General features: G+C 47.2%; 1 protein-coding gene across 1 annotated transcript in view; it reads left to right on the top strand.

Annotated features, from left to right (window-relative positions):
• The first annotated feature begins 10,472 nt into the window (after window positions 1-10,472).
• SATB2 (SATB homeobox 2) overlaps window positions 10,473-26,653 on the top strand; it is a 125,124-nt gene continuing 108,943 nt past the window's right edge. The window contains exon 1 of the mRNA XM_084208876.1: window positions 10,473-10,656. Coding sequence (XP_084065002.1) covers window positions 10,488-10,656 — 169 coding nt within the window. The 5' untranslated portion in view covers window positions 10,473-10,487. The remainder of the gene's footprint in view (window positions 10,657-26,653) is intronic.

Below are 26,653 nucleotides of genomic sequence, written 5' to 3' on the forward strand. Positions count from 1 at the left end.
TCTTAGCGCGGAGGGATGTTCAGTACTACTCCTAGGGACAGAACAAATACCTGCTAAGAACCAAAGGCGCCATGGGTTGTCGTACAAATGAACTGATCCAGTAATCGCTAGGGCTATAACACCCTTATTTATGCTAAAGCATGTGACACAGTCTTCAAAATGTGGTAGCTCCAAGTTACCACCTCTTTATTACTGATACAAGCTAATAGGTAAAGTGACTTTTACCTTATTTACTTGAAGGAGACACAAAGAAGCAGACAGGTAATTCCGCGCTGCTAATTATTGTGATGTGATGGGTAGGGAAGGGAGAGGTTGTAGTGGAAAATGGGAAGACCGATTATGAAATTTCGCAGTTTAGCTAGTAGTGACCATCTCAGACCTCATGATTATTTTTTCTTAAACTGTGGATACCAGTATGTTAAAAAATGTGGCACCTTATCTGCCAGCGAGTGAACCCGTTTATTCTGTCCGAAAGCGTGTTTTGATAACAAGCGTCTTTTTTTTTTTTTTTTCTTTTTTCCCCCTGTGACTGATTTGAATTCTCGCCTAAATGTTAGCGTTTTAAATTGAGTGTTTAGCTGTTGCGCTTCAGGGTGTGGAGAGAGGGAAGCGGTAGCTCTCTCGCTCGCTCCTGGGTTCTGCGGTACCGAGAAAGATCGCACTCAGTGCCGAGAGCGGAGCGCGGAATTTGCCGTCTGCCGCGGTGAAGTTGCGGTAGTGTTGCAGTTCCGCTTGTGTGAGGCTTGCCAGGCTTAAGGCAAAAAGTGTCCCGTATACAAAACTATCAGAATATTTACAGGTAATTGTGACTGTCAAATACTTCGTTGCGTTGACAAAGCGCAGACATCTTGGAGCGTTTCGTCTTTCGGGGGGTGGGAGGTTGCGGGGGCTTGGGACCCCTGCGAGGGGCAGCGGCGCGGGCCCGTTCGGCCGGGGAACTGGGGGACTTCTGAATCCCAGCGAAACGCTGGCAAGGAGGAAATAACAGTGTCTTCCCGCAGAAACGGTGCGGCTGAAGGGCTCTTCCTGGGGCAGAAGTGCAGCGGTTCACGGAACAGAGTAAGTGAGAGCTGCTGTCCCCACTGGGGACAAACTCTCTTGTTAGATGCTGATTTAGTTGGAGCGATTCCGTGACACGAGCACACGAGCACTGCGTCTGCTCTGGTTTTATAATGGGATATCAAACGGTGGATAACTCTCACCCGTCCTTTTACAAACCTGAAATTTGTCACGGGAGCGCGCTGGCTGCGCGCAGGCCGGCGGCCCCTCCGGCGGAGGGGGGCGGGGGGGAGAGGGGGCAGGGCGGCCGGGGGAGACGCAGGGGCTGGAGGAAGACGAGACTTTAGGTGGAATTGCTCTCGCTGCTTGACAGCGGAGCTTGGCGACAGCGGTGTCTTGCCTGGGCCCGGTGGCCGCGCAGCTACCGAGGCCACAGCGGCTCCGCCGGCGGCGGCTGAGGCCGTCCTGCGGGGCTGGGAGGTGGCAGCCCCCGCCGGCGGCCGAGCACTTGCTTCCGGCCCCTTCCGCGCCCTGCTTGCTTCTCAGGAACGGGGCAGGGGTGGCTTGGAGACAGCCTCGTCAGAGACTGTGGAAGCAGAGGGGGATCAGCTCCGCGAAGCCCAGCGGGCGAAAGGCGGGCCGGCTCAGGGTAGTGTCCTCAATTCCCAGCTGCCTCGGTATCTGCTTCTTAGGCTTCTGCCTCGTTCCGCCGCATCGAGAAGCCACGTCCAGGCTGAAGGACGCCGCCTCGGCAAGGCTACCCGGGGCTGCCTCGGCCGGCGGGCCACCTTTTGGCCGCCCTTTAAGGTGCTGGGAGCGGGCAGACAGCCTCGAACTCCGAAGGGGCCCTTTCACGGGCCAAGTATGAACTCAAGCCCTGAAAATCTTTTTAAGTGTTGGCGCATATTGCCTGGCAAAATTTTGAGGTCGCAGGAAAATACGATAGGATTGTGTGCAGGAGGAAAAGCGACAGGATTTGGCCCTTTCCTGTTCTGGGCCCCATGTGTGACCCCTCTGCAGAGAACGCCTTGCTGTGCCCCGTAGGTAGCAGTACAGGCTACCTTGCGAAAGCCTAAAACACTGAGCGTTACCCTGTCAGCTTTCCATTTGCGGCGATTCCGCCAGGGACAAGCCAGGTTGGTGGCACAGCCGGGAGGATCTGAGCTACCTTCTTTCAAGAGCCAGGCTACGGGATATTTGCGGCTCGTGTGTATTAGGATGCGTTTCCTCGATTTGTTCAAAGGCGTTTTCAGCCTTTATAGTTCAATAAACCCCTGTTGTTTATCTTCACTCGAAATCCCCTTCACTGTCTGCCTTTTTTTTTTTTTTTTTTTATTTTTTCTAAGCAGATCCGCAGCCTTCAGTTACTTGCACAGAAAACTAAGCCTTCAACCGGGCACCCAGCTGCCGGTCGGGCTGTTTTGTCACAGGCTGCCCAGCCTTTGGCTTCAGCCTAACGGCGGGGAGCGAGGGCTGGAGTTGGGGGCCGGCACCGGGGCCCCGTGCGGTCCCGCCACGAGTCTGCTCCCTGAGCCCCATTTCGCGTGGCAGGAGCCGGCGGGAACTGCTGCCTTGTGCCGCAGAGCAGAGGGTTCTCCCTACACATTTACTGAAGTTTTAATTAAAACGGGCGTACGCAGATAAGAGTATCTGTTGAGAGGCAAAGTTTGGATTTAGGAGGAAAACAGCACCCTGCTCTGTCCAAAGGACAGTCGCTAATGAGCACCGCGTCCTGAGCGCGGCGGGGCTAGAGCCCGTTGGGAAGCTCACGGGGAGGGGGCTCGGAATCAGCTCTGTCCTCCTGGTTCTGTTAAGGTCTTTATTCGCATCTGGTCACCGCTGGCCGTAGGAACTCGGAGAGCGCTTGAGCCTTTGTGAGGCGATGGTGTCCAACCTGAGCGGGTGATGTTTTGCTTCTAGATCGGAGCCTGGCGGGGTAGCAAGGATGCTATCTTGCTAATTTACGTAAATCGTTGTAATTAAAACGATTCGTGCCTCGGGGTACGAGTCCTCAGCCCTGCACGCTCGGCATGTCCTGCGGAGCTCCGCCGTAACTCGTTCTCACCCCGGGCGAGAGCGCGGTTGGAAGGGAAGAGCGGGCTTCCCCGGAGCCCTGCGTCCCATAGGCACATTAGGGGTGTAAAGGCAGGCGCTGGGCTGGCTCCCGTGCCGAGGGTGGCAGCTCTGTGCTGCAGCCCCTTCCCGCATTCGTTCACGCCGCAGCTCGGGCAGTGCGCGCAGGCGGAACGTTCGTTTCCCGTCCTGGCGCCGCTCGGAGCGGCCGCCTCAGGGTGAAGCGGGGGACACCGCCCGGCACGGGGCAAACGGCACTGGAGTGGCCTTAGGCTGCGGTGAAGGAGCAGCCGCAGTTGGTGCTCGGGTGGAGGGGCTTGTTGGTTACTTCTCTCTCGGATCTAGGGAGCTTTCCTTAATTGCAACGAAGGTGGCAAAACTTCCTTCATTTCCAGCTATAAGCTGCTAATTTGAAGGAAAAGAGCCACAGGGCACAAACGCCTCGGTCTGTGCTCTCTGCTCCTGACAGTTTACAAATCTAACTATTTTAAGGAAGCCATGCAATACTGAAGACTCTCGAAGTCTGTTAAGGTGAGATGGGTCGATGAGCTTGATATCTCACGGAGGAAATCCCTTGCGGTTAGCTTTGCAGCGTTGATCGTGGGAAAACCCAAGCCCAGGGCCGAGGGAAAGCCAAGATTTGGAGACGTGTGTGAGGAACACGGGGAAGCTGCAGATCGTAGAGGGGAGCTGGAGGGCAGGAGAGAGCCTAGCAGGACTCCGGCAAAAGCCAGCTCAACCCCGCACCAGGCGTCCAGCCGGCCCGGCCTGCCGGTGAACCCCGCTCCCTGCCCCCGCCCCGGCCGGGGCTGCGCTGTCTCCTGGGCACCGAAATACGGTGTAATAGCGTGTTACGTGCTACTCGGCTCCGGCGAAGTCGTTCCCTTCCCTGTGTACGTCTGGCTGTAGAGATTGCCTCTCTGTTGTCCGCAGCTCCTTCTCCATATAAACCAGCGTTAACAGCAAAAGCTCATTAATAAAACCACTGGGGGGAAGGATGGAAGCGTGGGTAGGTCTGCAGAGGTACTGCTGTCCTAAAACCCTTTGGTGGGAGCTCGGACGCCGTGAAGACGCTTTGGGTTTGTTTTTTTTTTTTTTTAATTATTTTTGTTATTCCATTGGCACAGCACGAACAAGCCGCGTGGATCCCGAAGGGGCTGGAGGCAGCCGGCGGTGCTCAGGTGATGCAGAGCCAGCTCTCGGGGGCCGAGGCGTTATGCCGCGGAGCCGAGGGACTTGCCAGGCAGCCCGGCGGCCGCCTCAGCAGCCACCGCGCTCCCCCTCTGGATAGCCGCTGTTTTAGGTTGGGTTGCAGGGGGAAAGCAGCGGATTATGGCTGGGAAAGGACGATGGCAGGCGCCGCGCTCCCGCCGGCACTGTCGGCTGGAGCCAGAGCTTTCCCCTCGAAGTGATGCGGGCAAAGTCGGGCTTTTCCAGCCATTGGGCTCAAGGACATTTTCGTTTCATTTCGGCTTCCCCTCGTGAACCTGCCGCCGAAAGAGGGATCGCGGTAGTGCGGAGGGACGAGGACCCCTCCTGCGGCGGCGGGGTTAGATGGCTCGTCCCCGACAGCGAGCGCTCGATGGCGGAGCCACCCTGCACCGGCGGCCTGGCTCCTCAGCTGCCCAGCGCCTTTCCCGACCGCGAGGGGAGCGCGAAGAAGGCGCGGCTAGGCAGGAGGTCGGTCCTTACGCGCTGCCCATCGCCGGTTTGCCTGGGCCACTGCTCTGCCCGGGCCGGGCCGCGGGACAGGAGAGGGTGTCGGAGCCTCGACAGCATGTGGCGCGGCGGGCAAGGTGGCAGGGCGGAGCGGCGCTGCAAGGACCGAGGGCGCAGCGGAGGACGGCGGGAGGGGCCCGCTCGGCCCCGCGGCAGGTGCTGGGCCGTTCCCGCACCGCCGGGGCCGCGGGCGGGAGAGTGCAGCGTCCGCCTCGGGCTGCGCCGGCGCCAGTGCCCGCGCGATGGCGCTGTGCAAAGGCGAAGGCACCGGGACGGGTCGGGCGGGTGGTCCCGGCAGCGGCCCGCAGGAGCGGCCGCGGGCTCGGGTCTCGACGTGAAGGAGCCCGGGCAAGCGGAGAGACCGGAGCCCTCGCCTGTGGGATCCGCTCTCCCCTCTCCTCCTGACCCGGCGTCCTGGCAGTGCGGACTACAGGCGCCACCTCGAAGGGACCCAGAGCTTCCTCGCCGGTGCTGGGGGCCATTCCGCTCCCAGCCCTCCGGCCGGTGTGCCCTCGTGGCAGCCCGGGACCTCTGCGCTTCGAGGCAGTGCCCGCGGGCGGTGGGCCGGTGTCCCCCGGGACCTCGCCTCGGCTCGGGCCACAGCGCTCAGCCTCGGCCGAGCCTCGAGGCGAAGCTGTCGTGCCGCGGGCGCCGCGGCCCCTGGGAAATCCCGGGTGGAAAGGGGGAGAAAGCAGCAGGCGAGGAGAGCGCCCGGCAGATCCTGCCACGGGGAGAGCCACGGGGGGGCCGGCTCTGGGCCCGGCTGCGTGGGGCGAGAGCCGCCCCGGCCCGGGGGGAGGCATCGCGGGCAGCGGAGGCCCGGGAGGTCGCGGCAGCTCCGGCTGCAGCCGCCCGCCTCTGAAGCCTGTGTGGGCACAGAGCTGCGATCGCTTCCATGCGTTTTGGCTTTAAAAGCGGTAGTTAATGAAAACCAAACCTTTCCAAGGAGGTGTTTTTGTTCAAAATTTTTTGGTAATCAACGACTGAAGGGGTCCGCAAACTTCAGTAACAAGGAGCGCTGGGCACTCGGAGCACATCCACTCCTGCTCCCATCAGAGAGGGAGAGCAGAAAATTCTCGTACCGGAGTTCGTGTTAGAAAAAGAAAAATAGGTTATTAAAATTATTAATATTTTTAAACTGTTGTTTTTTTAATTGCGACATTATAGGTGGGTGAGGAAAGCAATGGGAAATAATCACCTTTTCTTTCCAGTGGAAATAAGGACATGTGAAAATCATGCAATGGGGGAAAAAAGCGTTTGTAATTCGAAACTGAGAGAAAAGTCTTTTATTGGGAAAAAATATGTAAAAGAAAAATAACCATCACACTTCATAAAATCCGTATAAATTAAGTGATGTTTACAAAACAGAAGTTACCAAATAACATTTATACTAACTCAGTTACATTTCCCTCGGTTTCACTAGCCCCTTTGCTTTCGCGTCAAAATTTTCAAATTATTACGGCTCCCGATTTCAAAATTATTTTCTCAGAGTATTTTATGTAAACATTCAGTTTATACATACGAACGAAACACATATTCGGTAATCCTGATATTCCAGTGAACGCGGAAATGAGAAACCAGCTGCCGGTGGAGAAAAAAACGAAAGCAAGAGAAAGGTGCAGGGGATTCATTGCAAATGAAGCAATCGCTACATATATATTTAAATGTATTTAATAGTATGCATTATTCAAATGCCCTTCTGACTAGTTTAATAATTTAGAATCGATAGTTTTCCTAAAAACTTTATAAAATATTTACACTTAATAAAATATTAATCGATTAACAAGCCAGTTGTACTCTTATAGGAGCTTTACTAAAGTCCTGTAATCGCGCTGTTGCCACACGTCTCCACTGTTAAGGAAAGGATCACTGACAAAATGTAAATGAAGATCTTCAGACGGTGGTGTTTATAAAATACCTCATTAATGGGCTTGGATTGAGTCTCTCCATCCATCCACATCATCAGATATAATAATAGTAACGAATCAGACAGGGAAGATCCTGGCTAAACCATTGGCATTTTTTTTTTCCAGAAGTACTGAAGTCCTAAATCACCAATTCTTCTAACTTTCTGGCCATTGATCCTCGGGCATTCGTAGTTCAACATCAAAGGTAAGAACAAAACATTATTCAATTATTCAATAGCTGGTGGAAAACGTTAACTTCCGTGAAAGAACGTTAACTTCCATACTGCTGAGCTTTATCAAATGGGGGGGGGGGGGGAGGGAGAAAAGTTAGATCGGGTTATTAAAAAAGATAACAGAGAGTTCTCCAAACTTTGAGGGTCGTTTCTGAGAGGGGAAACAGGAGACCTGCCTGGCGGCAGCCGCCGCGCTCTCTCCTCCGCAGCCTGAGCGTTCCCGGCACCGCCGCTCGTTTCTCTGACCGCTCCCGGAGCCCCGGCCCTGGCGGTATCCCGGCCCCTCGCCCTTCCGCTGCTCCCCGTATCTTCTCTGGCTCCCCCCGACTTCAGCCGGCGGTGGGACGCGGCTCCCACCCGCGTTCACGGCTTGCTGTCCCGGGGCAAGGCTAGCACCGCGTCCAGACTTCGGCAGCGGTCCCCCTGCCCCTGCCGAGGCGGGGAGAGACACGAGTGCTTCGGCCGAGGCGGGGACAGCCGCACTTGGCACTGCTTTTCGGGGCCGGCCCGGAGGTTGGATGTGGAATGAAGGGATGATTTCTCTTACCCAGCCCGGGGATCCTCTGCTTCTCCCGGTACTATTTTCAGGGGCGGCCCGGAGCTCACCGGGACACCCGAGCGCTCGGGTGGGCCGTCACTGCCACTCGGAGGGAAGGAGGGGAGCAGCGGGACAGGCGGCAGCCGATCTCCTGTGGGGACCTGACCCTCCTCCAAACCTCGAGGCAGCACTGGGACGGCTGCATGCGGACTCGAGGCAACCACTGCTGCCCGCCCTGCTGTCCCCGGGCGCTTACGGGAAGAACGAAGATCTGTCACCAGGGCTGCCCGGTGGCCGTGATACTCCCGCAGGTCCCCAGTGTCGCCGTGCCCGGGACGGGGGGCTCCGCTCCCCACTAACCCCCCTTTTTTTTTGACCCTCCGGCGCCACCGTAAAAGACAGAGCTCTTAAGGGAGCACGGCGGGGAGGGCGGCGCCGCGCAGGGAGCCAGCCGTGGACGGGCGGCGGGGGAGGTGGAGGGGGGGGGGGGTGTCGGGGCACTTTGGGTGCCCGCCGCCGCCGGCTCGTTCCCCGGTGCCCGTCCGCCGTCCGCCCTCCCCGCCAGAAGGGACTCCCTCGGTCCACCTTAACGTGGGTCTCGTTCCGCCGCCGGGCGGGCGGCGAGGGCTCGGCGGCGCGGGGCCGCCGGCTCATTCCCCCGCGCCCCCCGGGCCGGGCAGGGGGCGCTGCGGGTCCTCGGGGCGCCCGCGGGGCATGGCCCCGCCGGGAGACGCGCCCACGCCGCCGCCGGCCGCAGGGAGCGGCGCGGTGCACCTTGCATCAGAGAGAGAGGGGACTGCCTGTCTGCCGGGTGACCGCTCGCTGCCCCGGGACTGGTGAGGGGCTCGATCCCGCCCCGCTGCGACTTCCCGGCCGGAGCTTTGCCCGCATCACTGGCTGCACTTAGGTAGCGCTGTCATGCCCTACCCGGAGCTCCGCTATTAAATAATTTAGCGGCGGCAGCAGCAGCGCTTCCCTGCCCGCTTGTCACCTTCTCCCGGCCCCCGCCATCAATTATTCAGGACCATCCCGGTAACTGCGTGGAGCCGGGCGCGGAGAACAGGGCGACGGCGGGGCCCTACCTGGGGCCGGTCGCTGGCTCTTGGAGGCCTGGAGGAAGCGCGACCGACCCTCGGGGAGGCAGCCCCCACCGCACCGCGAAAAGTTACTGTCGCCTTGCCCCGCAGAGAGAGGTTGCGGGAGAATCCCCGCCGTCGGTCGGTTCCCAGGGGGACGGGGGTGGGGGGCGGGTGGCAGGACGCGGCGAGGCCGCACGGACTGCTTCGGATCAACCCGGGTGTCTGGACTGAATGCCGGTGGCAGCTTTGCTCCTCCTCGGTCGGTCCGGTGTCCCCAACTCCCACTTCCCCACCATCCGCCCCCCCGCCCTTCTCCTTCTACCGGCTCCTCCCCCTCTCCTTCCCTCTCAGCCCTCCCCCAGCCCGACTGCCCCTGCCCTTGCGCCTTTCTGCCCTGGGTCTCTCTTGTCACCACCGCGTCGTCCTGCCACGCTTCCCCTTCCCCACCCAGCCTGCCCTACGCCCTTCCTTCTCGTGGCACTGCGGTCCTCTTTCGCGTGCGAGATGTATTATTTATTTATTGGTGTTTAATTTCCTGCCAGGTGGGTTTCTGCCTCCCACCCGTGCGCGCAGCGGGGCCGGGGCTCCGCGGGGCGGGCCGGGCCGGGAGGAGGTGGGCTGCAGCGTGCCCGTCTGTGCCCGATTCCGAGGTAGCAGCGAGACTTGATTTTTGCGGGGGGGCGGGGAGGGGGAGGGGTGTCAAGGCGAGGAGGGGTGGCGATGTTTGGGATGCACAGCCCTGGGACGGGAACGCCGCGCAGACAGACAGGCAGACACTCACACAGGCGTGCACATACACCAAACCCGAAAGCAAGGACAACCCCAAAAAGGACTCACTTTGCCTCGATGACTCAACGCAACTAATAACCGTTTCTCTGCTCTCTGTGGCGAGTCCCTCCTGCCGCTGCTCTCGTTGGCAGAGGAGGGAGCGATTGAAAGTGACACACGGGGGGCCGCCGCCGCCACTTCTCCGCGCCGCCAGGCACTCGCCGCCGCCGCGGAGCCCGGGAGAGCGGCGCTCCCTCCTCTTCTCCTCCCCCTGTTTCCCCCGGTATTGATTTTCTCCGCTGAAGGTGTGAGAAGTCGGCTCCCTCTCCCTTCTTTTCTGCGCCGCAGCCGACGGCTCCACGCCTCCCCGCCCCCCTCGTCCCGACCTCTTCGCTCTGCTCGCCACCCGGGACCCTCTGGGACGGGGCTCTACCCTTGCCGCCCCGCGGGAAACCGCCCCGGCCCCGCCGCCTCAGCACCCCCGGAGGAGGGCGAGGAGGGGGCTGGGGGTGGGGGGAAGGAGTAGAAGCGAAGAACGCGGCGTGGGAGAAGGAAACAGGAAAACTTTCCACCCTGGATTCTCTACTTCTGATCCATGGACAGAGCCCAACTCAGCCAACTTACAGACAGGCTATAAGCAGTAAGTACAGCGGCACTTCGCGGGAGCCGCTCGCTAGAGGCTTCCTCGCCAGCAGCCAGCTACTCCGTGGCTGCACAGCTGGCCGGCGCGGGGGGGCCGTGCCAGCGGGGCCGTCTGGACTGGCAGCCTCTTCCCTGCGGCCCCCGGGGGTGGGCCGGGACTGCGGCCGGACCCGGGGCGCAGCACCTGGCTGCGGCAGGCGGCTGGGCTGCTTGCCTGCCGAGCGCGATGGGAACCGGGACGCAGCACTGCCTGGCCCCGTCAGCGGCAGGTTGGCGCCGGGCGGGTGAGGCGAAGCGCTCGCTTCCAGCGGGGCCGGCTCCGGCGGCGGGAGCGGGGCGGCATCGCACCCGGCCGCTACTCGCTCCCGGCTTCACGGGGCTGAACCGCTCTGGAGACGGGCACCGGGAGCCCGGCCGGTTGAGCGGGGCCCGGTACTGGCCAGCGGCCACTGAAGCGCCCCTTGTTTCTCTCGCCTTAGGTCCGTGCTCCTTCTACTGCGACCTGCCAGCGGGAGCAGCGTCCCCGAGCATGGAGCGGAGGAGCGAGAGCCCCTGCCTGCGGGACAGCCCCGACAGAGGCAGCGGCAGCCCCGATGTCAAAGGGCCCCCCCCCGGAAAGGTGGCCAGGCTGGAGCAGAACGGCAGCCCCATGGGCACCCGCGGGAGGCCCAACGGCGCCGTCACCAAGCCCGTGGGAGGTAACCGTGCGGCCGCGCTCGCGGCGGCTCCGCCGCCCGGGGCGCGCAGGGCGGCGGGCCCGGGGGAAGCGTGTGGCGGGTGGGTCGGCAGCGTGAGCGGAGGGGCCGGCAGGTCCGGGTGGCAGCTGGAGGGCTGCTGCCCGCTTTCCTGGGCAAGCATTTGGCTGCTCGGCACCGCTGCGGTGATGGGGATCCACGGGAATACTTGGACCGGGCGTGCGGCGCGCAGCCCTCCGGCGTTAGAAGGCCGCCTGCCGAAAAGAGGCCAGCCCGGGTCGGCCTCTGGCCGGGCAGCTCTCAAAAGCCGAGGGCTGATCCTGCCGAAGGGTAACGGGGTGAGAGCGTGTCCTGCGCTCGGCGCTTTCTTGGTGCGGATTGTACTGGAGCAGCCCACGGGCATCCCCCTGCCCGGCGGCCCTCCCTCAGGGCACGGCAGCGGCCGGGCGGCGGGTCCGGGCAGCGCCTGCGGGAGAGGGCAGCGCCTCCGGCTTGGGTGCGGGCGGTCGGGCTGCCCTCACGGATGCAGGTGACACCAGTTAGGTACGTTAACACTCACCGTCACAGCTTTAAGAATAGGGTCACCAGGGTGGGGAAAAATGGTAGCGTTTATAGTTACATTTTGTGATTTTATTTTTCTTTTGATAAGTAGTATTTTGTAGCAGTTGTTGTAAAAGAGGATAGGGCATGTGTAAGGTTCAGCTCTTTCTGCAGATATATTGAACGTTAGTTTTGCAGTTTTCCTGCGTTTCTCTAGAATACCTAATCTTTCCTAGTTTACTATCAAGTTGCTGGTCAGTTTTGTGTTAAGAGCATGTTAAGTGCGTGGTTGCTTTTTTCCCTCCTTTTGTTCCAAGCAGATAAACTTTCCAGTCACTTCTCTTAAATGCTTTCTTTTTTCCTCTTAACTCTGGTGCTGTCGTGTTTAATACAGTGTAGCCTCGTATTAGGAAAAGTATATTTAAAAATCTTGACGTTAACCAGATGTTGTGAGCAGAATACTCCAGGAAAGGCCACCAATAACTTTACCTTAAAAATCCTCTGTATTTGTGCTTTAAAATGAGCAGAGCAGTAATGCATAATTGTAGTTGTTTATACACAAGGAGTTTGTGTAGCTGGCATTTCGAGAGATACATTGAAATGGTCGTCACATGACTCTCTATTACGTGAGGTTTATTTAGCGATTTTACCATTAGATGCTTGTTTTAGACCTCTTTGGCTCAATAGGCTTCCTAATTGCTGAAGTTTGCTAAGGAGCTGCAGATTTTATTTTAAAAGCGTAGGATTCATTTATATACCTAATGAAGGGTAAGAGAGCTCACTAGTTTTTTATGTTTCTGTATATCTAGTTTTTAATCCTCTTCTCTGTGTTCTTCCAATATATGGAAAAAGAAGAAACAGCTTTGCAGTGAAAGACTTGTCATATTATTCCACTTAGAAATTGGTGAAGAAATAATTTGTTGAATAATTGTAAAAGGGCACTAGTTAATCATATAAAAAGTAGCATATGTATTTTTACATGCTTTTTTCAAGAATTGGGCATTAAAGCTGCTTGATTTTTAAAGGAATGTTAGAATTAGAGCTGAAATATTTTTCCTTGGGGCATTTATAGAAATATACTTTAAGAGAACTCTTTTAAAAGTTTAGGAATATATGTTTGCTTTCTAGCTGCAGCTGTATTATCCAAGAGAAATTGAGCAGCTTTTATAGTTATATTGGTGGTTCAGCCTGAATCTGGCCTATTAAGCTGTGGAAGATCTCTTCCAGTTAAGAAAAATACTTTCATTTCTGAAAGCAAACTTTTAAGAGCTTGAGTTTTCATTCATTACTCTTCAGCTCATTTATAAAGGTGTTGTAGACTGGAGTGTAGAAGTGTGGAGGAATAAGAAATGCAGGAGCAATTTTTTTCTTTTTCCTTAGCTGGTGTTCCTTAAGCAGTCTCAGTTTCTTTGGGGTTAGGCTGTTCATAATAAAGGTTATTCATTACTCCTTATTGATACTGAAAGCAAGAAAAAAATTATTCCTTTCTGAATACCTACCTAGGTTCTATAATACTCAATACTAAATTAGTTAAGGCAGATTTTTTTTAATAAGATAATGGTGCTGTTTAAAATTGATTTTTTTTTTCTCCTGGCAATACTCTTACAATAAATCAACATAGCTAATTTCCAGATATTTTCCTTCTGCTCTTTTTCAAGTTTGATCTTTAAGAACCTGTTACAATCAAGTGATCTTTTCCTGAATGCAGATCACACCTGTTTCAGGTATTTTTGGAAATCTGTATCTTTGCAATGATTACTGTGGTCTTAGTAATTTTTCACTGGAATTGTGAAATGCATCTGTAGACATTTGTGGATGGGCTTACTTGAAATTTACTGGCAAATTAGTATAAAAATTGTTTGAAGTAAATACTGATAGGGACTCTCCTACTATTGTGCCTAGAGTCTGACAAAAAGGAAACTACTGAAAGTCATAGTGAAGTGGCATCCAGGGCTTCAGTTGCCAGTGTTTCTGTTTATTCTTATTTCTTGGGCTTTAACAAGTGCTAATACTTACTGAATGTGAATTGTATTTAGGACAAAAATGAAAATACTTTACCGAAAACTAGACACCATTTCAGTTTTTCTGTTTTATTTTTAATTCCATAATGTGTATCTAAAGATTTTGAAAGCAACGCCAAATGCTAGCAATTCTTTTTCTCATCTCATTTTGGGCCTTAGATATGTAAATGCTGAAATTCCTTCCTATTTGTCAAGTGGCTTTTTGTTGTAATAATATCAGTTTCTGAAGTTAATTCGTGAGAACAGAGCAATAAGCTCTCAACTATCTGCAGCTATGATGAGTGTGATGACCTTTGGTAACCAGTTTTATAATCGCACTGTTTGCTGCAATTATTTTTCTAGTGACTTCCCTGAGAAATAGAGGAATATAATGCTATTGGCGTTTCTAGCTTTCTCACCAGTTTTATGAGTAAAAAAGTGTTTTAAAATAAGCTTATGTAATGCAGACAGAAAATCAATTGTTCTCACGAGAAATTTTGCGTTATGACTTTCCTGTATTTTTATTCCTAGCGTGAATGTCCTTAATTCAGAAGGCCATTACAACAGCTATAATAATCTAGTGAAGGTCACTAAAAAGATAAACGAGGTCTTAAAGGTTGTGTTTAATAGGGGATTTAAAAGTTTTGGTACTGTTTACAATGTTGTTAGCGTCAGTCCAATGTATTAGAGTCCAGTTTTGGTTTGCCTGACTAACCCAGTGCTTCTAAAATATTTCAACAGTTATCTTACCAGTCTGTTTTAAAACCTGTATGTAGTAAAACACAAGTGCTCAGATTTTAAGGAGAGTAAAGTTCCTTGGAAAAAAAGACTAATATCGCTTTAAAAAACATATGAAGGCTGGGAGAGAGTTTAGAGCAAGCAAGAGCACTGTGGTGTTGACAGCTTTATATCCCTGTTGGGTAACATTCACTTACTAGAATTGGCGTCTCCTCTCAGTTAGTAATTCACTCCATAAGGATTAAAAAAAAGAGGGATGATTAATGACTAGGAAACTTATATTTACAGAATTGTTGATTGCAGTTCGTGAACCTGTTTGTATAAGAGTGGATGTGCATATATATGTGTGTGTTGATTTGAAGAGCATAGAAAATAAGCATCAAAAGCTTCTGAAAGCAGCTTAAAATGCCGGTATGCAGAATGAGCTGTTCTGAAGTTTGATTTTGCTGAAAAAGTGGCGTAGAATGAAATGATAGCCAAGGGAGCATGTTCAAATTTTAAAGAGGAAATGATGGCAAAACATTTTTTGTTTAGATTAGTTTGATGCAGTCTGATAATATGTTCATATTAATTTAACTGTTAAAAACTGTGATTCAATTTACAAAATATTAATGGAGGGCAAAGCTTTCAGGCAATTCAAAGTGTATGATCAGGATGTTAATCAGTAGCTGTAATTAAGGAGCTTGTACGAAGTCAGATGTAACAGAAATGTGGATGCAGTGACTCTTCGGAGCGCTGCTGCTGATTACTGTGAGCCCCCTGAAATTCAGTGTATCGTGGTCGTGTCTGCTTAAGTGTAGTTAGAAATCAGCTTTAATGTATCTCTGGGGTGACAGAAACACAGGCTGATGCTTAAAGAGCTGTTTGTCAAAGTCCATTCTACATATTTCTGTAAAAATATGGTAGGGTTTGTACTGCCTTTTATATCTTTATAAGGATTTAAGGCACTTGACTGGAGCAACAGTTCACTTCTGTGCAGACGGAAGAATACAGCCTGATCAAATTTGCTCCTCTGTTCTAAATGGTTAGTTAACATGGCGTCCTGAACGCAGTAAGGAAGTGTGTTTCACTTGTGCTTAGGAATTGAGCAAAGTGAAAGGTTAAGTTTTAGATTCCTGCCCAGATCCTAGATGAAGAATACCTTCCTGCTGCCTGAAAGAAATATGTAGTTGTTGGAAAGAATTAAGCGCATTGAAATACAGAAGCGTGAAAGCCGCAAATCCTTGTTAGTTTCAGGAACCAGCATAGATGTATTTTTATGTTTTATGTTTATATTTTATGTTTTATCTGTGGCTACATGGTTGGAAGATGTTGCTTTTAATTTTGTATGATTCAGTAGGGATTTGGAAAAAATGTAAAATCTTGCATTTTACATGTTTCTGATACATAATGAGGAAGAAACCTCTAACAGGAACAGTAAGAAAAGCAAGAAAGTGATTTTTTTTCGGGACTGATTGTTAAAAATGAGTTTCTGGTATTTTTGCTGATCCTCACCTCCCTCTCCCTTTTCCAATCAGGCTATATCATGTAAATAGAACAAACAGAGCAGTCATTCCTGAAGGGTCACACAGTGTATCAGCTATATTTTTGCTGAGGTAGAAAAATAGTCTTTCTTAATGTGTTTTCAGTCCTTGGTCTGTTATTAAAATAAAGACACGGTTGAAGTGCGTGTGCAATTGAACATACGCATTAAACAGAATACAGGGTATCCACCCATTCAATGACCTAGACATAATTTGATGTTTAGGGTAATTTTGGAACCCTTAAGTTGCATCTGCAGAACGACACCCACAATTTTGAATTCAAGATTTAAGGTTAGTGGTAGTAAGATTTTTTTCTTTCCCCTGCAACAGTTCTAAGTGTTTCATGTCATATCCCTGCTTCTTTTCCACACCCATGGCCACGTTAGTTAACTGCATGCCGTTATTCTTATCATAAACCAAAGGAAAGAAAAAGCAACCAACATAATTGAAATAATTCATATTAATTCTCTGTTTACTCCTCCCTTTTTAAATTGGGTCCTGCTTTTTCTTGATCTCACTGGGATAGAACATGGTATATTTACTGTCAATTATTTATAGGGCAATTCTTTGACAAACTCATCTTAACAGGATGTTTTCGTTGACTCCCCAGAACTGGTTTTTGTGTCTAAAGGAGATGGCAAAGTCATATTAAAAACTATAAAGATGCCAATGAGGTAACATATTTTCAAGAAATTAAATAGTGACTTATGTTCCACTCAGAATTTAGCTGTAGAGTTCAGACATCAAAGGAAGGCCAACAGTATTAACCTTTTAGTGTTATGAATAAAAACTTAGAGGGAGAGTTTGAAGATTCCTTTCCCAAATACCTAGTTTTGTGGAATCCTTATATTCAATTTAAATACTCTTCCGATGCTGAATATTTTTTCTTGATTTAAAAATAAAAAAAACCTGGCATAATGTAATTGTAATCAAGTTGTCATTTCAATAGACAGCTATGTCATATTGAAACTTTCTAGTTTGTAGCACAGACTTCAGATGGTATCACTTACTTTAGGATTCCTTTAAAAGTATTTGAGTTTAGTATTCTTCATGGAGAGGCTAGCCTGAATATTTATTTTTGCAGTTACTTTCTATTATTGATGTTTTCTTTAGAGCTGTCTGTGTGGAATGGGGAGGAAAAGGGCCACAACGGTGGTCTGGAGCTTAAGTAAAATACTTGAACCAGTAAGATTTTTGTGACTCGCCTTGACACAGAACATGGTAATACAATATGACAACTATGGTGCTGTAAAATGAAAAGTTTTATTGCAGTCATGTATTTATATTCACCAAACATCTGTGTGACCTGTTTAGGAAAATTCTTTTTTTTGTGATTGAGCAGTCCTCAAACTGCTTTTAAATCTTATTTTTAAACTTTTCAAAATAGCTGAAAATCTGTAAAACTTCGGAAGATTTTCTTTTGAATCCAAAATTGCAAGGCATAGCTACGTTAGGCCTTTAATTACTGCCCCTCATAATTTAGTTAAATTAGTAACTACTGCTGTGTTTTTCAGATTAAAGGCTCAGTTTTTCAAGGTATAAAGTATTACCAAGTCCCTTTGAATTGATAGGACGGGAGTTTGTTGGAGATAACCTGTGCCTGATTCATACTCTGTAACTACCAAAGGAACGTGCTCTCCTTTTGAAGCTCGCAGTGGCTTTGAAACCAGCCCGCTGTGTTGAACAAGGAGCCAGTGCCCTTTCTAGCTCTGAAAAAATCTCCTTGTGGTAATTGGTTCCTACTGTACCAAATGTCCGGGGTCAGCTGCATCAGTCCCCACGGTGGCATGTGTCACTAATGCAGATGTAAGAAATAGTCACAGCAGACAAAAGGCAGCTGAGTATTTGATGGCTTTTGAGAAATGTTTTCTAGCCTCTAGCGATACTAAAAAAAATTGCCCTCCAAGAAGCTTTGTACTTGTTGCAGAATGCTCAGCAGCAGCGTCTCTGCTGCGGGGCTGCAGACAAATGAGTTTACATTGATTAGTGCTATGAAAGACAGAAAATCCTCTTTGCCATTTCATTTGGGAGCAGTTGTTAGCCCACCTAGTTGAGGTTCTCATGGCCATTCCCAAGTGTTGACTGCTTTAATGTGTGATATGTTCTCAGCCAGCAAGGCATGTTGTCCATATTGTCACTATTCTATAGCTAGGGATTTTTTTTTTTTAATCCAGAGTCTCCGTGCTTTGTATGAAAGTACATATTGCATCTGTTGAGTATATTTTGTCTTAGTCTTCATTTGCACTGATCTGAATATTGGTAAAGGAAAAAATATTTTATATTTCCAGTGTTATTTCTTGCATTTCAGGGAACTTTAGAAAAACTATAAAACAGTATTTTTAGTTGTTTGGGGTTTTTTTAAAATTTTTAAATATATTTGCTAGCTCTGTGAGTGTCCCTTGAAGATTTACAAATATCCAAGATCTTGGCATTAGCCAAGTTTAGGGCTGCTGACATTAAAAAACTCTTACAAAAGGTGTTGGAAAGGTTTTGTTTGTTTGTGTTATTGGTTGGTTAGTGCTGTGTTTTGCTTTGGGTTTTTTAAGTGTAATTCTTACTCTGATTTTTGAAGGTGTGAATGTTGATGTTGCTAGTATCTGAGGACTTATGTAAAACCTCCTTCCAGGAGGCACTTCTGCTTAGAATAAAACTACACAAATAATTTACAGATTGTTTAAAAAATGAAGTGCGAGCTCTGCATCAATGTTCTGGTAAACTGGATGCTAGGGCAGAAATACTGTCTTAACTCAAGATATATTTTCAATTTCTTGTCAAATGCTAAATGATTATTGGTGTTTCCTGCAGTGATGTTTGGAAAAAGAAGATTGTCATTATTTGTAGAAGCTGTATGAAGGGAACAGAAAGAACTTGAAGAAAAAGGACAGGTAGCTCTAGATAAGAGTCTAAGCATATGACTTGTTTTCTAAATAGAATATTGTCTGGCTAATTGTCTGGCTAGAAATGTTTAGTCATTGTGCTCTAACCGATGTCCTTGTATCAGATGGACATGCAATATTAAACAATTTAAGCACAACTGTACCTTGTTAGTAGCAATGTCAGCAAGGTAAGTAAAGGTCAGAAAAATCTTAATACCTGTCGGACACTATTTTATATGAAGCTGCAGCATCTCTTGAGGTAACCATATACTCTCTGCATTTTCAGAATGCAGTAGAAATGTCTTCCACTTAAACATGCTCCCTCGTTTGTTCCCCAGAGACAAACACTGAGATGAAAAGACACACTATTGACAGCAGATCTTTTCAAAGGTACTAAACCTGGCATGAAATGTCGGGAGGGGAGTTTCTTATATCAAAAGCATGATTTGTATGGCTGCATACAGCCACAAGGTTACTTTGTCTCTCTCTCAGCTGTTCCATTCTATTTGTAATGTTGAGAAGGGGCTGGATTAGTCTGTCTTTACTTGGGTATCACCAACACTTCACTCTTGAGAAGTTGCTGACTTGTGTCAGCATTTGGACGGAAGCTTCAGATAAGTGAGGAAACGCACAAAGACGTATTTACCATCTTGGTAATCTGAACTCACAGAGAATGTTTTGCTATAAATTTAACTGACAGGAGTATATTGGAAATGAAGCATGTTATTTTCAAAACTATAACCAGCCTATTTTTTTGAGAGTAATATAAATTCATATTTTGAGCATATTTTGGTTTATGTGCGTTTCCATTATTTATATATTAAAATTAGATGTGCACAATTTCCAGCCTTATTATTTTGAATGGTTATTAAGAAATGTAGTTATAAATTATGAGTTATACAATACTTTGGAGTAAAAGGTGATTTTCATAATGTCTTTTCCCAACTTACAGATAACTTCTTTGCCATAATACAAACATGTTAGCGGAGCAACATGATAGATGTCTCTTTAAGTATCGTAGTAAAAGAAAATTACTTGTATTCTGAGGCTGTGGATAGTTTATGTTGTTTTGGACCCATTTCCCAAGCAGTGATCGAAAACAGATTACAATAACAATTATACAGTCAGAAGATGCAATATCCATTTCTGTTTTAATTGAGTGAAAGAATAATAAAAACATCATTAAGAAAAATGAGGTGGACCTGTCATACATGCTACCAATTTTTAGACTTAGAGAAAATGCAGAGTAACAGAAGTGTGAGGGGTTTTTTTTTTTTTAATTTTCCTTTTTTTTTTTTTTAAAGTAGTTTGTTTCTTGAGCTAGAAATCTGGATAGTAGACTTGACATGAGCTCCTGTGAGCAAGTGTGCAGTAAGTAGGTGTATTGCTTGACAATAATACTCAAGTTAGGCATTATCTGAGTGTCTGGGGGGTCTGGCATAATAATGCATGTACTGAGCCTTTGTGATGACAATAATATGATCACAGTGTCATATTGACCTGCCAGCTACATGAGCTTTGAGAATGCCATGGACAGTAGAAAGTAGTAAAAACTGCTTCCTTCTCTTTCAAAATGAAAAGCTATGCTACTTCATGTAGGGGGAATGTTTTGGAATTTTGTGCCTTCCTCTAATGTGTGGACCTGAATGCAAATAAGAGTACTTGGTCGCTTAAGCCATTGCTCCCTGGGACAGACTATCCTATGGCCCTTCAGCTACCTCGCCATCTCAGGGTTCAGATTAAAACCCAAAAGGCAGAAGGGCCCTGTGCCAATGGGCCGTGTATCTGTGTGCCTCTTGCAAAGGGACCAAACTGTAGTTGAAGGCCTGAGGTTGAGGGATCCTGGCTCTCCATTTTCTCTGACTCCTAGAGCTGTAAGCAGGTGTCCTTTCTGCTGTGCCCTACATGGGAAGAGAGAGCCTTGTTTTACAGTAGCTTTGGCTCTAGTCCTGTATCATACAGCTTTATAAATCAACATTTGGAATGGCATCCAAAAGTGAAGTGGGACCCAGTTCAGCCTTTGGAGCACAGATGTAATCTGCTTTCTTTGGCTAACAGCTCTCAGTGAGCACATGCATTTGCACTAGCAGAAGTATCTTAATTCTTTGGTGTAGTTCTGTGTACGTAATAATGTAGCAATTCAGCTTGCTGAGTCCCAAAAGCATTGCTGACTCATGACAAGTGAATCCACACACAGGTCAGCCTACAGGTAGGTCTTTTCTACCTTGCCCCAAAATATTCCTAACTGGATGAAGTATACTGTGCATACCTGAGAAAGAGAATGTATTTAACTTTTATTCCTTGACCTCATGACTTGTTTGATCAAGATCTGGTAGTTATTAAACCCATTAGATTAATGTGACCTGCTGGCAGATTAATTTAAATATTCCTAAAGGACTAATATTCAAACTGATAGCTGTTAAATATGTGATCTTACGTTTGTAGGGTGGCTCCCCCACAGCTCTGCAGTAAGACAATACAAGAGAAGGCCACTTAGAAGTTGCCCTCTGTCCGCAAGGGTGTGAAAGATTGGAGTTGGAAATAAAGGCCAAGCCCCAGAGGGCAGTTCTGACCCATAGTTGGCTGTAGGTGCAGACTGTCTGAAGACTCTGTATTGACTGGTGAAAAGGGAGGCAGAAGGGGAAGCTGGCTGCCTTCTGGAGGACAGAATGGCTTCTACATTTTCTCATTTGTGATTCTCTGCTCCACTTATTTTTGTGCTGAAGATTTGATGAAGATTTCTGTGGTCTCCTTCTACCAGAAAAATACCATCTAGTAATGATACTGCTGTAGTAATACCCTTACCCTTGCTGGAAGTGAATCAGGATGAAGAGCTTCATCAGTTACCGTTGAGTTTGACAACATTTATTCAGAGAGAGTTTAATGTGTGCTCTTGTGTGTGTACTTGTAACTTTTGCTCGTAGCCACTTCTACCATATCTGTTGACATTGTCACTTAGAAATTAGGTTTTCTAGTGCTGCCAGTATCTATAAGATACGAGGAAAGAGACAGTGGTTACAGTGATTGCAAATAATTCAGCTTGTTTCACTGTTGGAGCCTGCAAGTGGTTTAGAAGGCAGAGATATAGGTTGGCAGACATTTATCTTGTAACATGGAGAAGAGGTGATACGATTTCTTGTTTTTCTTGCCAGGGAGTGGTTCACAGAGGAGTGGACATGATGGAGAAAAGAACTTGCTGGTGGGTCCCAGTGGAGACCCCAAAATAGGCCCGAGTGTGGTCTGCAGCACTTCTCCAGAAATAAAACCTCAAACCAGCTATGAAGGCTTTTCTGTTGCATTCCAGGGGACTTATCCCAGTACCAGGAGACTAGTTAATAGAACCTTCATTAAAATGCTTTTGCTAGAAGATGTTTTTTTGCTTCAAAAATTACATAATATGGTGGCATCTGCTAGCACCACTGAATTTAAGGGCTTATTAGTGGTTCCAGTTTTCAGGGTTTAAAAATGTTGGTCATTAAAAATAATTTTGGGTGGAACTTGGCATTGAGAGTCTTAACCCCTTAGGCAAGTTCTGTTACTTTTTTGAGAGAAAAGAAACAGAAAGTAGTTCCCCAAACTAAAAACCTCTCACAAACCCTATACTTGTTTTTAAGTTAAAGAAACCAAAAACTAAAACTAACAGGAAATTAATGGCTTAAAATAATTTTTTTACAAAAAGTCATCTGATTTTAAAAGTGTTCATTCCACTGATTTTGAGTGAAAGGACTATATTTTCTGTTTAATTAATATTATAAAGTATAGCTGTGGAGTATTTTTTCTTCTTTTGTAACTGGGAAACAAGTTGAAACAACTGAGCTGTTTTATATAGGAAAAATGTAACTATAGTGTCTTCACCTTTTTCTTTTCAATGGGAATAGTTGGACGTAATTATTTTAAGTGTTCTTTTCCAGCCTAACTGATTCTATGATTCTGTTCCATGGATTGGAAAGCTTGTGTGTGATTCTGGTGGGCAGCATGGTGCTGATACCCCCCAAGATTCCTGCATTCTGGAGGTGCTGCTGCACAGGGGGGCTGAGCTTTCTGCTGGAGGAATCTAGGCAGCTGTTTGTGCTGCCTTCTCAGTCCGGCCCTCTCAAAGCAGTATTTTGAGCTCTGGGTTATCATTGCTCTCAGTTTTGCTTGTTTAATTGGAGAGGTGGGAGTGCTTAATTCTCCTGTTTAATTGCCCTTGCCTCCTGGCTGCCCCGTGCATGGCTGTCCCTGGGCTAACAGGGTGGCACAAAGCCCCGGTGGGGCTGCTCCTGTTCCCACTCTGTGAACTCAACAGGTGTGACAGATTCAAACTTCGGGTTGAGTTAGTGCAGCTGGTTTAGGAGAGGGGATTTGTTACCAGAAACAGCTGATGCGCTTTGACTAAGAAAAGGTCTCATCTCCTGCGAGCAACTCTTCTGTCCCTGACATGCTGCAGGAGAGGCTGTGCCAGAGGTAAATGCTTGGTGTTTTTCTATTTCTCATTTCTTGTTGTCACAGCACATGCTTTAAATGTGGCTTCTCTTTTTTTACCATTTTTTAGAAATTCAAGCATTATCGAATCAAGTTAAGAGTTTCATAATATGTTTCTGTGGTGGGATAGTGGCCTGCAGTATTTTGTGTTAAGTAGTAAGACTATTATTTCAGCTAGGAGAAGGATTCTTTGGGTAGTTAAGCTGTCAGAAGCAGAGGACATCTGCAGAGACAGTAGTGACTTATTTATAAGACTTCCTGAGATCTGGGATAGCTGCGATGGCTGGGAGACTGAAGCCACAGAAAGGACTGGAAGCTGAAAAAGATGTAAATAATACCTTGTGGTTTGCATTTGCCATTGGCTAAAATATAAAATGTAGAAATGCATTTCCTGCCTACAGATTTATTGAATATGTAAAGCCAGAAAAAATAGCTGAGGAGGAGTAGAAAGATATTGTCCTTAGTTTTACTTCCTCTGGCCCTCCTAAGAAGAAAAATTCTACAGTGTAATGTTATTTAACATGATTTTGTTTCTTTGGCAAACACTATATTAAAATCATCTGTGGACTGAGCTCTTCTTTACTAAATTGCATCCTGGAACAAATTATTTGCAGCGGGCTTATAAAGCCATGAAGAGTAGGAGTTTAACAGCATCACATTACTGCTTATATGCAAAATCAGATATCTTGCATTTTGTCTAGAACACTCTGGAGAGCAGAGGATTAGCAGAAAGTTGGGTCCTTGGTTTTAAACAAAACCTTTTGCTGTAATGAGGTGCCTGATGCCACATAGGATTGTACAGTTGCAGAGGTTTTGGTACAGTCTCCTGTATTTGACACAGCGATTTCCCGCTGGCCGCCTGTCAGTGTGTGCACACAGCTTTCTTCACGTGGTTCCGAGTGGTTAGTGACAAACAACTGCAAAGTCATTCCTTCAGTCCCTATTAAAAAAGATTTACAGTGAAAGAATTCTCAGCTTCATAATAAGACTGTTGTAAGCTGGTGCTTGATAAGTAAAAGGCTGAAACACAGTCCATTTACCCAAACCAAGCAGTTATTGAAAATAAGTTAAGTGCCAACAACTTATATTCTGTCCGATTTAATTGTATATAATTTATGGTGTAACTTGAAAGTGAGTCTTAATGGACATGCCTAATGCTTGCTGAAATGAGGAGGCTCTTGTCTCTTCCACCTTATAATGGAATTGCACTGCCATGGGCTGAACCTGGGATCTGCTTCAAGCCTGATCCTTCTTGAGCATGAACAGTCATGTATGTGTGGCTGTGGAAACGGTGTGATTGTGCTTGTTTAGCCTATCCTTGTATCTCCTGCACCTGCAGGCCTCAGCTGGACTCTGCAGGATTTTCTGGAGAAGATCTCACATCGCTACCAGCTGCAGCTATGCAGAAGTGTTGTTGAGATTAAAAAAAAAAAAACCACACCTTTTTTCCCAAATACTGTTTCGTGTCTTTCCTCTTGAAAAAACCCCAGCCAACTAGACAAAATACCCCACATTTTGGAGTGCAGTTAATTTTTCTAATTATGAATTTATCTTCTGTTATTACATGTGATCTTAAAGGTCTTTTCCAACTGAAATGATTCTCTGATTTTATGTTTGTTTGGCTAATCAAGTCTTTAGTGGAAACCTCCTGATACATTAACATACTAACTAGGTTTTAATTTCTGATCACTTCAGGATTTGCAGTTTACACTGGTTTGAGGAAGTGACACACTGAGGTTTTAAAGCTTCCCTTTTTCTTTTTTTTAAATGAACTTAGTAGTGGGGTTAAGTTTTTCAAAAAGGAAATTATGGATTTGTGTTACACTTCAGGATGCAGTATGGCATCTTTGCTGCTGAAATTCAGGTATTTCTGCCTAATGAAAGCTGTCAAACTGAATTGGCTTCTGTCTTTTCAATCAGAGCTGCAGGATATGAAAAGGAGAACTGGCAAACCTCTCCTGTGCCGATTTCTGCCTTTTAAAGCATTTTTCTCAATTTAGGTTCTTTTTCAAATTTGTTTAGAAGAAAGGGAAAGACAGTTAAAATACTAAATCTGTATCTGTAAGGTCAGCTCTACTGCAGTGCAGAGAGAAATAAATAAATGGACTGCTTTCCCCATGACTGCCTTTGCTGGATAGAGGTCTCTCTCTAAAGAAAAAACAGAAGCAGATTACGTTTAGGAAATGTTTGTAGTTTGATTGCTTCCTGTGGTTACTGCCATTTGTGAAAGCATGCTTTATTGTTAACTATACGGAATCTTCATCTAGATAATTTTCTCAAGGCAATCCATGCTCTGCTAATTTGGCTTCTTAGTTTCTGTTGTAGAGTAAGGGTCTCATATTAGAAGTCCAACCAAAGTTTCCTGTACTTCAGTGGTTTTAAGGTGTGTTTGGAAATAAGCATTTGTGGATTCTGCTCTTGCTATTACCTAGATTTTTCTTTTCTCTGTGATGGAAAGGCCAGCTTAGAGAATGGCCCATGCTGCAGTCTCTGCTAGGCAAAATGTTTTCTAGATAAAGTAATGAAGAATTTTCAGTAGTTTATGAATTTTCAAGTAAATGTCCTGGTTTCTGAACTCCAAACCATAGAAATTTGCTTTGTCTTTGAGGGAGTTTACTCTGCATGTGTGTCTGTTGTGTTTAAAACAAACAAAAAATAGCCAACAAACAAAACCAAAAACCCAAAGCATAACAGCAACAACAAAAACTTTATTTTTCACTTTCTTCACTTGATAAAAATCTCTCCGCTGTAGGATGATTTCCTTTGGGTTTGACACCACCATTTGATCTCAGTTTTTAATAATTTTGGTGGGTTTCACTCCCAGAAGAAAACATGCTTGTGCTGTGAAGTATTCCCACTAGAAATCTGGGAAGTCTTAAAACCTCATGTTACTCAGGGCAAAGAACTGGCTTTTTTATTAATTCCCTGCTGGACAACCTCTGTACAGTAAATCTTTCCATAACACTGGGCTGTTGAAATTAATCAACTTCATGTTTGGAAATTGTTCAAATTAGGTAAAATTAAATAACACCTAGATGGGACTTAAAACTTGTCCTGATGGAAAGAGATTTTAATCTAAAAAGACATGAATTTTATTGGTGCTTTTTCTTTCTAGTTGATCTTCATTTTATACTTATTAGGATGCTCAAGCACTGCTCCCTATTTAATGGTTGGAGAGGTGGGTGGCTCTAAGAGTTCTAAGCTTTCTGCTCTGCCTGTGATGCTTCTGTGCAAGCAGACCATAAACATTAGTTAAGTGCCAGTAGTATCACATCTATTACTTTAAAAAGCATGTGCTGGATCAACTATTATTTGTAAATAAACAAAGGAAACAGTGCAGGAATTTTAATACCTGCTTTGTTCTCTTCCTTCTAGTTGTCATGAGAAATCTGCAGCTTTTACTTGGAAGTCTTACAGCTGAAAATGTTTTCCAGGGAGCTATGTGATTGCAGGTTGCTAATACTTTTAACTGGCTCTAAGTCCTTTTTTGTAAAAAGGAATGCTGTATGCAGCAGACTGTCTCGGATTTTCACTTCTTTAATGAAATATCTATTTCTCTTTCCCTTATTTTTTAAGAATTGATTACTCCTCAGTGAAATAAAACTATAGATTAAAATGGGCAAGGAGGAGAAAATGTGCATTTGGTCTCTTTAATACATATTTAATTTCTTAATTTCTCTGGCCTTTAGAAGAATCTTGGAAAAAAGTGCAAGTGTGTTTACAGAGGCTCTCTATACATTGCAGCTTTTCCGTGAAAGCAACAGCAGAGCTTAAATCTCGTCTCTGATTTGCTTTAAATGTGTATGTTATGCAGAGGTACTGGTTGCTGCTAGCCATTCTCTTCTTCTGGAAAATGGTG

Source organism: Fringilla coelebs (assembly GCF_963513975.1).
Source record: "Fringilla coelebs genome assembly, chromosome: 7".
Lineage (NCBI taxonomy): Eukaryota > Metazoa > Chordata > Aves > Passeriformes > Fringillidae > Fringilla > Fringilla coelebs.